The 11,800-nt window shown below is 37.6% G+C and overlaps 1 protein-coding gene across 1 annotated transcript in view; it reads left to right on the forward strand.

Annotated features, from left to right (window-relative positions):
* The window catches only part of DNA2 (DNA replication helicase/nuclease 2), a 48,225-nt gene that overhangs the window by 20,437 nt on the left and 15,988 nt on the right, over positions 1–11,800 (forward strand). The window contains exons 7-13 of the mRNA XM_045783595.2: positions 2,627–2,744; positions 3,303–3,468; positions 5,693–5,887; positions 7,520–7,750; positions 10,798–10,914; positions 10,993–11,102; positions 11,383–11,492. Of these exons, the coding sequence (XP_045639551.1) occupies positions 2,627–2,744; positions 3,303–3,468; positions 5,693–5,887; positions 7,520–7,750; positions 10,798–10,914; positions 10,993–11,102; positions 11,383–11,492 (1,047 nt within the window). The remainder of the gene's footprint in view (positions 1–2,626; positions 2,745–3,302; positions 3,469–5,692; positions 5,888–7,519; positions 7,751–10,797; positions 10,915–10,992; positions 11,103–11,382; positions 11,493–11,800) is intronic.

The following is an 11,800-nucleotide window of genomic DNA, read 5'->3' on the forward strand; positions in this document are numbered from 1 at the left end:
TTGGGTAAATATCTAGTAGTAGAATTACTGGATTGTATGTTATTTCTATTTTTAACTTTTTGAGGAACCCCTGTACTGTTTTCCACAGTGGCTGCACCAATTTACATACTCACCAATAGTGCATGGGTGTTCCCTTTTCTCCACATCCTTGTAAACACTTCTTATTTCTTGTCTTTTTGATTCTAGCTGTTCTGACAGATGCAAGTTGATATCTTACTGTGGTTTTGACTTGCATCTTCCTGATGCTGAGTGATGCTGAGCATCTTTTAATGTGTCTTTTGGCCATCTATTGGTGTTTTATGGAAAAATGTCTATTCAGGCCGTCTGCACATTTTTAAATCAGTTTATCTGTTTGTTGGGTGTTGAGTTGTATAAGTTCTTTATATATTTTGGATAGTAACCTTTTATGGGATATATCATTTGCAAATATCTTCTGTCATTCAGTAGGCTGCCTTTTTGTTTTGTTGATGGTTTCCTTTGCTGCGTAAGAGTTTTTATTTTGGTGTAGTCCTGGTAGTTTATTTTTGACAAGCACCACTATCTTTGATAGGAACAAAAGAACAAAAAGCAAAGAAATTTAATTTATTTTTGTTTTTTGCAAGCCTGTCTTGGGTATTTAATTATGAATTTATAGATATAATTAATATATATGCCACAAATACTTTTTGCCTTCTATAAGTCATTATATTAAACTAATTAACTTAAAGATTTTACTTTAAGTAATCTCTACACCCAATGTGGGGCTCAAGATTACAACCCCGAGATAAAGAATTGCATGCTCTACCAACTGAGCCAGCCAGGCACCCCATTATATTTTAAATATATTTTAGAAAACAAGAATGTAATTATACGTTGACCTACCTAGGCATGTTAATTATAATGACTGGTCTTGGTATTTTGGAATTTCATGATTTATTTATTATTTATTTATTTGAGAGAGTGAGAGAGCATGACCTGGGGTTGGGGGGGTAGGGAGAGGTAGAAGGAGAGAGGGGGAAGCAGGCTCCCTGCTCTAGGTGGGTCTGGATCCCAGGACCCTGGGATCATGACCTGCACTGAAGGCAGATGCTTAGCTTACTGAGCCACCCAGGGCGTCTGAAGTTTTATGACTTAAAGACACATCAGGGGCACCTGGGTGGTTCAGTTGGTTAAGTTTCCATCTTTTTTTTTTTTTTCCTTATTAAGATTTTATTTATTTGTCAGAGAGTGCAAGTGTGAGAGAGAGGAGAGAGAGAAAGAGAGCGTGTGCACAAGCAGGGGCAATGGCAGGCAGAGGGAGAGAAGCAGGCTCCCCGCTGACCAAGGAGCCTGAGGTGGGACTTGATCCCACAACCCCTGGATATTGACTTGAGCCAAAGGCAGACGCTTAACAGACTGAGCCACCCAGGTATCCCAGGAATTCCCAACCTTCCAACTCTTGATCTCAGCTCAGGCCTTGATCTCATGGTTGAGAGTTCAGGCCCCAAATTGCGCTCCAGGCTGGGTGTGGAGCCTACTAAATAACAAAGAAAGACATAAATTATTCAATATTTTAATCTTGGAAACCTCCTGGAAAAGATATTAGCTTGTTTGCAGGTTGTGTTTGACTAAATGATGTGCTATTGTTGCTAAGGTGTTTTCATGAACTATAAACCAGCTGTTTCTAACTTGTTTTAGATGGTTTCTCTGGAGAGCATCACATAACTTTAACGCAGTTAATAATGACTCATGCTCTGCAAAAAACAGTGAACTTTGTAGAGTGAGTCTCATTTAGTTGTCCCAGTAACTATGACATAAATAATATGCATTTTAATGTTTAGTTCACTTAATTTAATTTTTTAATTCATTTATTTTAAACAGGGAAAATAGTGTCTAAAGACTTAACTTTAGAATGTAAAATATAGTTTGGTTAATTTCCCTCTTTAATTTATTGGAAACCTACATATTTACTGTCTAAGAAAAATTCTATGTATTTTTTAAAAAAGATTTTATTTATTTATTTGAGAGAGAGAAAATGAGAAAAAGAGCACAAGCAGGGAAGGGGCAGAGAGAGGGAGAAGCAGACTCCCCACTGAGGAGGGAGCCTGACATGGGGCTCAATACCAGGACCCTGAGATTATGAACTGAGCCAAACGCAGACACTTAACTGACTGAGCCACCCAGGCGCCCTCTGTGTATGTATTTATTGTGTAAAACTGAGAAGCATAGTGTTCGTGTTGTAGAAGTTAAATATTTGACATTGAATTATTGTTATCTTTATTAATTTGCTCATGTTATTTTCAAGATGGAAATAGAGCTTAATTGACCTTTTGATTTTTTAATTTTAATTTTTTATTTTTTTAAGATTTATTTATTCATTTTTAGAGACAGAGCACAGGTGTGTGCATGTGTGCATGTGGTGGGGGTTGCAGAGGGAGGGAATCTTTCAAGCAGACTCTCTGCTGAACAAGGAGCTGGTTGAGGCTGGATCCCACAACCCATGAGATCATGACCTGAGATGAAACCCATAGTCAGTTGCTCAACCAACTGAGCCACCCAGGCGCCCTGACCTTTTGATTTTAAAACCACAGTATGTGTTGATTGCTAAACACGCATGGATGTGTGAAAGTTAATGTTTTAGTTGACAAAATGTACAATGTTTTCACAGCTTGTTCTGTATACATTGCTGAGCCAAGAGAGGAGAGCTGATCCAGAGGCTGGCCTCCTCCTTTACCTCAAGACTGGCCACATGTACCCTGTGCCTGCCAAACATCTTGATAAAAGAGGTTGAGTTGTTCTCTCTCCATTTACTTCTCTGGGTTTTGTCTGTTTGTTTTTTCCTTTAATCTTCAGTAATCTGTATATATACCTGAAAATCATTCCCTGTACTTGCTAGGCCTAATATAGGTTGTAATGTGTAGTTGTGGTTTTATTTATTTATTTATTTGCTTGCTTATTTATGTATTTTTAGTTGTGGTATTTTTAAAAAGAATTTAACAATATACTGTATAGTTGGAAACATTTTTAAACTTTTATTATACAAAAATTTATTTTAAACTTCCTCTCTTATATTTGAGACACTCTAGATAGCTGTATTTATCCTTAGCAGTTAGCTAAAAATACCAATTTCACAATATTTACTAGTTATGAGATGTATGGTTGTTTAAAAGAACATACGAAGTGAACAAATATTTAAGCAAATATACACCAAAATGTTAACAGTTATTCTAGTGTAATAGGAAATAAGAATGTTCATTTTATGTTTTTAAATTTGAAAGTTTTCCATGAGAAAGGTATATAATAAACTTAATTCTTAAACACACCTCCACCTTTTTTTTCCATAGAATTATTAAGGCTAAGAAACCAGATGGCATTCTCTTTGTTTCACCGTATTAACAAGTCTGCTATTGAAAAGGAGAAGACAAAGCTTGTTCCTTTGCCACAAATAATTGAGGACCAGCAAACTTGTAAATATTGTTCACAAATTGGCAACTGTGCTCTTTATAGCAGGTAAAAACATTTTCTTCCAAAAGTATTAATTCCAGTTAAGTGTTTACTCAACTCAAAATGATTGAACTTTGTTGTCTGGTCTGGCATTGACGATTTCATTTTAGTGATTTTTTTCTTTGTGAGTTGTATTTCTTTTTTTTTTTTTTTTAATTTTATTTATTTATTTGAGAAAGAGAGAGAGAGAGAGGGAGCACAAGCCAGGGGGAGAGACAGAGGGAGAAGCAGACTCCCTACTGAGCAGGGGGAGCCTGATGTGGGACTCGATCCAGGACCCCAGGATCATGACCCGAGCTGAAAGCGGATGCTTAGCTGACTGAGCCACCCAGGCGCCCATGGGTTGTATTTCTAAAATGAAGAGAATAGAAAAAAAACAAAAACACAGTTCATATTTTGTAACCAGCCTCCTTCCTTGGGGAATAATAGTATGCTTTTTAAACTTTTTCCAAAAGTGGTTACTTTAATCTTGCTGCAAATAGTTTCTGGGGAAATGAAGTAATTTTAGGACTTAATGGAATCTGGTTAAGAGGGGTATAGTATAGGGGCATCTGGCTGGCTCATTTGGGTGAGCGTGTGACTTGATCTCAGGGTTTTAAGTTTGAACCCCATGTAGTGTGTAGAGATAACTTAAAAATAAAAAAACTTAAAAAAAAATTTTTTTTTATTTGTCAAAGTGAGAGGGAGAGCACAAGCAGGGGGAGCAGCAGTCAGAGGGAGAAGCAGGCTCCCCGCTGAGCAAGGAGCCCAATGTGGGACTCGATCCGAGGACCCTGGGATCATGACCTGAGCCGAAGGCAGACGCTTAACTGACTGAGCCACCAGGAGTCCCAAAAATAAAAAAATCTTAAAAAAAAAAAAAAAGGAAGTAGTATAGGAATTTTAAGTATTATTCAGCTTTTCTTAAGTGATACTTTAAGAGTTCTTTTTTTTTTTTTTTTTTAAGATTTTATTGTTCATGAGAGACAGAGAGAGGCAGAGGGAGAAGCAGGCTCCCCTCTGAGCAAGGATCTCAATGCAGGACTCGATCCCAGTACCCTGGGATCAAGACCTGAGCCAAAGGCAGAGGCTCAACTGACTGAGCCACTCAGGCACCCCTAAGATTCTTCTATTTCCTAGTTACTATTTTAATTTTATGCCTTGTGTAGTTAAAAACAGGGAGATTGGTTCTCCCAGATAGTTTGATATGATTCAACAGACTTGTCTTCTTGTTTATATATGTCTATTTTTCTTTCCTTTTTTAAAATATTTTATTTATTTATTTATTTGAGAGAGAGAGCGAGAGTGAGAGAAAGCAGGGGTGAGAGGGAGAAGCAGGACTAGATCCCAGGACTCTGAGATCATGACCTGAGCTGAAGTCAGAGCTTAAACTGACTGAGCCACCCAGGCACCTCATGATTTTTTTTTTAAGTGATCTCTACACCCAACATGGGGCTCTAACTTAAAATCCCAAGATCAAGAATGGCATGCTCCACCGACTGAGCCAGCGAGGCACCTATATGTCTATTTTTCTACGGATGGGAAGTTTATTAGCTGTCTTAAGACCAGTCATTTGTATTTATACCTTCATAGGCCAGTGAAAGTTTTGAAGGACACACAAAAAAATAGATGTAAATACAGAGTAGGAAACAAGATCAGATCAAGACCAAAGTTCCAATTCAGCCTAAAAATTCCCATAAAGGACTTTTCCAAGTATTATATCAAATAAATGATCTGTTAATGCAGAGGACAATTAACTATGGGAAGTTTGGGCCTGTAGTACAAGCACTTTTTTAAAAATCTTATTCTCTATGTTTTGTATGCTATCCTATAACATAATTACTTCTGTATTAAAATTCAGAAATTTGTTGATACTTCACATAATTTGCCATGTTTTTATGTTGACTTTCTAATGGTACAGAGCTGGATATACAAATATTGTGATTTTGAGAAATGCAGTTGTACAAAAAGCCTAGACTTGGTACTATTATAGTAATGAAAAGTAGAGTATACCAAACTTAAGTAGCTATTGGGGTTGTAGTCCTTAAAGGCAAAATAACGCTACACTGGGTTTCTTAAGCATTTTGTTTTGTAAAAAGCCATTTGGCTTATAAAATGTTGAAATGACTTTTAAAGAAAATTAGGACCTGTGGTTATAAGTTACAGTGATCATCATATATGTATGCTTATTTTAGAAAAAACCTCATTTTTAAAGCTAGCCAGTAATTGTTTTATATACATCTCTCTTTAGAGCAGTTGAACAACAGATGGATGACAGTTCAGTCCCATTTGGCATGCTGCCCAAAATTAAAGAAGAAACTCAACATCTAAAGCTTACACACTTGGAGTATTTCAGCCTTTGGTGTCTAATGTTAACCCTGGAGTCACAATCAAAGGATAATAAAAAGAATCACCAACATATATGGTTAATGTCTGCTTCAGAAATGTAAGTGATCCATCTAATTGGATTACCTAATGGGATGGTATTTGGAATTCATGAAAAATACAGGATACATGATATCATGTGAGAGATGTGCAATTTTAATATTCATGCCAACTCTAGATGGCTGTCAAGGAATTGTTTCTAAGTAGAGCACTATTGTTATTTTCAGTAGGTTAACTGTGTCTTGAGAAATCTTATTTTAAAATCATTAGTCCTTTTTCATCAGTGAAAAGAGCATAAAGTTTAGTATAATGTGAATTTTAGCATGCTAGTAATGTACAAATTAATGACTTTTTACCTAATATTTTAAATACTAGTCTTTAAAAAGTTTATATTTTCAGTAAGTTTTAATACAGATTCAAATTTTCTAAAGTTGGTCCATTTTTTATTTTTATGAGATCTGTTTTTTATTTTTAAAACTTTTTAAAATTTTTAATTTTTTTTAGTTTCAGAGGTAGACTTTAGTGATTCATTAGTTGCATATAACACCCAGTGTTCATTACATCAAGTGCCCTCCTTAATGCTCATCACCCAGTTACCCCATCCTCCTACCTCCCCTCCAGCAACCCTCAGTTTGTTTCCTATAGAGATCTATTTTTTTACAAGTTGCTTATAAAGAAGTAATTTTGTATATCTTTGCATAGTATTTTTCTTTTTTTTTTTTTAAGATTTTATTTATTTATTTGACAGAGAGTGACCACAAGAGAGCACAGCAGGGGGAGAGGGAGAAGCAGACTCCCCGCTGAGCAGGGAGCCTGATGTAGGGCTCTATCCCAGGGTTCTGAGGTCATGACCTGAGCTGTAGGCAGCCACTTAATGGACTGAGCCACCCAGAGGCCCCAGTATTTTTCTTTGCTTTTGATCCACTTATTTATAACTTTCCAGAGGCCCCAGTATTTCTTTGCTTTTGATCCACTTATTTATAACTTTCCAGAACAAATGTTGATTTTAATGTGACTTTAGAAATAATTGATCATTATTTCCTTAATAGTAAATTTTAACACAAGGAATCATTACAGTGGATAAAATTTAAGTCGTTTTTGATAGACTACATAAGTACAATGAATATGTCAAGTGTACATGCCAACAAGCTTCTGAAGTTGTATTTAATAGTAGTGTCTGAGAGATTGTAAATGCTTAATACTTATTTCTTAGAAGCAGTGGCATTATCAATTCACTTGCCATTATTTTAATAATAATTATAAATCCTCTTGTAAATACTAAAGAAATAGGTACTTATTTTCTTCACATCTTATAAGTTCAGTAAAAATATTACCATTTGTCTTCTGTAATGTTATGTGTATCAGCATAGAAGTGGGAGTGTCATTCAAGGTTCAAGGTGCTGGTACACATGTTGTTCAGAGATCCCAGTCTGTGTGTGCAACAGGGGATGTGCTCCCTAGCACTTGTCTAGAGGTCTTTTGATGAGAGATTATTTTGTAACTAATAGAATGTTTCCTTAGCATTTCTAACACTTTAATGTAGATTGTGGAAAATGTAAAAATGAATGACTCAGTATTAGCATTATAGCTTCCAGGGGCCAGATGAACAAGTAAATTGTGGAAAAATGCAAATATAGTATTTATATATTTGATGTAAATGGAGGCTTTCTCTGTCTTTCTTTCTGTTTCATAGGGAGGAGAGTGGCAACTGCATTGGAAACCTGATTAGAACAGAATGTGTAAAGACAGTTTGTGATGGACAATATTTACATAATTTTCAACGTAAAAATGGTGACATGCCTGTTACAAATCTAATGGCAGGTGATAGAATTATTTTAAGTGGAGAAGAGAGAACACTGTTTGCTTTGTCTAGGGGATATGTGAAGGAGATTAACATGGCTTCAGTAACCTGTTTATTAGACAGGTAATGAAATGTTCCTTTGGTCGGGTAACAGCTTTATTGGTATATAAATTGTATACTATACACAGCTTATTCATTTAAATCATTATTCATCGTTTTTAGTATATTCTTAGAGTTGTGTGCAGCAGTCACCAAAATCGCTTTTAGAATATTTTCATCACCCCAAAAAGAACCCTTGTACCCTTTGGTATTCATTCCCCCTTCTCTAGGCAATCACCAGTTTCCTTTCTGTCTCTGTAGATATGCCTATTCTGAACATTTCATAGAAATGGGAGCATATAATATATGGTCTTCTGCGACTGGCTTTTTTTTACTTAGCATACTGTTCTTTTTTTTTTTAATTTGAGAGAGAGTGAGCGAGGGGTAGGAGTGGAGGGAGAGGAAGAAGCAGACTCCCCGTTGAGCAGGGAGCCTGATGCGGGGCTCTATCCCAGGATCCTGGAATCATGACCTGAGCTGAAGTCAGACGCTTAACAAATGAACCCCGCAAGTGCCCCAGTACCTTATTTCTTTATGGCTGAATAATATTCCATTATGTGGATAGGCCACATTTTGCTCATCCATTTACCAGTTGATGGACGTTTGAGTTGTTTCTACATTTTGGGTGTTATGGCTAGTGTTGCTATAAATAGTCACATACAAATTGTTATATGAATATATATGTTATATGAATATATATATTTGGAGATTTATTTATTTTAGAGTGAGAGAGTGCAAGTGAGGGGAGGGGCAGAGGGAGAGAGAGAAGCAGACTCCCCACTGAGCACAGAGCCCATTGTGGGGCTCGATCCCAGGACCCTGAGATCATGGCTTGAGCTGAAATCAAGAGTCGGACGTTTAACCAGCTGAGCCCCCCCAAGCACCCCTATGTGAATATATTTTTATTTTCCTTTGTAGATACGTACTGGTGGAATTGCTGGGTCGTGTACTAATTTTGAGTTTAACATTTTGAGGAACTACCAAACTGCTAAACTTTTGTTTAATATATTCTGTTTCATAATGCTAATGTGGACATGATCTTATCTAGTTCTCACCACCACGTGAATGGCAGGCAGGCTAGTTCCCCTGTTAGCCATAAAGCTTATTTCTAGCACTCTGGGCACTCACCATTTCATTTTCTCCTTCTGAAAAGAACCATTTTGGGGCACCTAGCTGGCTCAGTTGGTCAGGCATGCAACTCTTGATCTCAGGGTTGTGGATTCGAGCTCCGTGTTGGGTGTAGAGATTACTTAACAATAAAATCTTAAAAAAAAAAACCCACATTTTTTTCCATTTATAGTTGTAACATAAAGTGTATTTATCTCTGTTAAAACAGAGTGAGTTCATTTAAAGAAAAATATCAAGTAAATAGAATAGTTGATATGAACATTTGTGGTTAAGACCACTGTCCATGCTGGCTAATATCTACATTCCCCTCTTCCTGCACTCCCAGCCTTCCTTGCATTTAAGTGCGGGCCATGCCTTGCCATGTCTTACTGGATGGAGCTCAGCAGTTAGGATGCGGCGATTTCTGGGTAACTGCCCTGGATATGTCCAGGCTTGTTCTCTACCAGCCAGTAATTCTAGTTTAGCCACAACCAACCCTGGTCTCGGTTTTGTGATTGGGAGTATGGGCCACAGTATTTCTTTCGTCTGTCAGGACTTCCTGCACTCTCTTGCAGTTATTTTGTGTGTATCCTGCTTTGCAAATCCTTGAGGAGTTTATAATCTTGTGGGTAGACAAATAAACATATTTCTGGTCTAATATGGCAAGCGTTTGAATTGAAGAGAACATGGATGAGAGGCATTGAACCCAAATTTAGGAGGCTCAGAGAAAGCTTTTGAAGGAGGTCATTCTGAATCTTCACCTGGTGGATTAATTAGCCCGGTGAAGCAGCGTGAGGAGCGTATGCCAGACAGAGGAACGTGGTGCATAAAGACACGATGGTGTGATATGTATGAAGCGCAATGTTCAGGAAAGTGCAGCAGTGTAAAAGATGAAGAAGGGAGTGTGACTGGGGAGGTCAGTTCATAGAAGATCTTATCTACCATGTTAAGTTGTGACTATGCCGATGTATTGAAGAGTTTTAAACAGAAGAGTGATGATAATCGGATTTGCATTTTTCTGTGAATGCATTGTGAAGAATAGTTAATTAATAGAGATGAAACTGAAAGCATAGAAACCAGGAAACTTGCAGTGGCCTGGGCTACCGGTGATTGAGGGAAGGTAGCTTTGGCAGAGAGGATGGAGTGACTTTGAAGTATTTAGAAGGCAAAATTGGGCGAGAGATTTGGATGCTGATTGGATATGGAGGTTGGGAAGAAAGAGGGTGAGGGGAAGGGAAAGGGAAGGATGAGGCAGTGGTGTAGAGGCAAGTGCTATTGACTGGAATCAGAACCACAGAATGAGGATAAGGTTCAGTGGGGGTAAATATTTGTTCAGTTTTGAATGTATTGAGTTTCTATAGCCTGGGTTTTGATCAAGTGGAAAGATCTTGCTGCCTGCTGGTTATCCAAACCTGAAGGTTGGGTGAGCAACTAGGCAGAAAAGGAATGTGAGGTTGGGCCTCAAGATGTAGATTTGGGATTTAGAGCTGCCTGAGGGCATGGAACCAAAGGGAAAATGACAAGAAAGAGCAGTACAGAAGATCAGGGAAGGAACCCTAGGGAACCCCGGGATTTTAGGAACTGGAGGAGGAGTGGGAGAAGGCATCAGGAAAGAGACCTGTGCTCCAGGCTGGAGGAGAGAGGGGCCATGTGCTCAGGATCCTTCTGGGGGTAGTGAGCCCAGGCTAGGTTGCAAAGCCAGGCCTAATGAATTGTCAGTGGGTGTTGTAGGTTTCTGATTAATTACTTTGACCTTAGTGTCTTATGCCCTACTTTTCTCCCTTTTCCTGCCAGTCCACGATTCTTATATTGTCTGATTGGCAAGTATGAATTAGGGCCTGGTAGCCATTTTAATAGCTATTCTGGCTCATTTACTCTTTTAGCAAACAACGATGTATTTCTTATACAGACCAACTGACCATGTTAAATGAAAACATTCATGTACATCTGTTTTGCTGTTTTAGGAACTTGTCAGTACTCCCAGAATCAACTTTGTTCAGATTGGACCTGGAAGAAAAAACTTGTGATATAGATACCCCATTAGGAAATCTTTCTAAATTGATGGAAAATACTTTTGTCAGGTTTGTAACAATGAATGACTCTGAAATTACCCCACTTTCCTAAGGGATATTACTAAAAACATTTTTTTTTGTTTTCAGCCAAAAACTTCGAGATTTAATCATTGATTTTCATGAACCTCAGTTTATATCCTACCTCAGTTCTGTTCTTCCATATGATGCAAAGGATACAGTTGCCTGCATTCTAAAAGGTATGTGATAATCAGCATATCTGCTTCCATTGATTGTTCTTGCTTGTGCTTATAATTCAATGTACATTATAGCCTAGCATTTTTATAACTTATTAAACTTACAATTTTTAGATTGTCTTGGGAAGCAGTTTACATACATACTTTAGTATCACCATGACATTTTCTTACTTTGAGAAGATGTATTGAAGAACAGACTAGAATAGAGGCTGCTTTTTTTATAGTTAATTTGCTCGTTGAAATCCAACATTCTTTTTCCCATTATTTTTAAACTTAAATGTAGGTTTGAATAAACCTCAGAGGCAAGCGATGAAAAAGGTACTTCTTTCAAAAGACTACACACTCATCGTGGGTATGCCCGGAACAGGAAAAACAACTACAATATGTACTCTTGTAAGGTTATTATTCTTTTGCTTAGAAACTAACTTTTTTTTTTTTAAAGATTTTATTTATTTATTCGACAGAGGTAGAGACAGCCAGCAAGAGAGGGAACAGAAGCAGGGGGAGTGGGAGAGGAAGAAGCAGGCTCATAGCAGAGGAGCCTGATGTGGGGCTCGATCCCATAACACCGGGATCACGCCCTGAGCCGAAGGCAGACGCTTAACCGCTATGCCATCCAGGCGCCCCAGAAACTATTTAAATCATCTTCTCAGTTTGGAGAATGTGATGTTTTCTATCAAAAGGGCTGAATTTTAAATCAA

The sequence above is a fragment of the Ursus americanus genome, chromosome 6 (assembly GCF_024610735.1).
Source record: "Ursus americanus isolate L20-20 chromosome 6, mUrsAme1.1.p, whole genome shotgun sequence".
NCBI classification, from domain to species: domain Eukaryota; kingdom Metazoa; phylum Chordata; class Mammalia; order Carnivora; family Ursidae; genus Ursus; species Ursus americanus.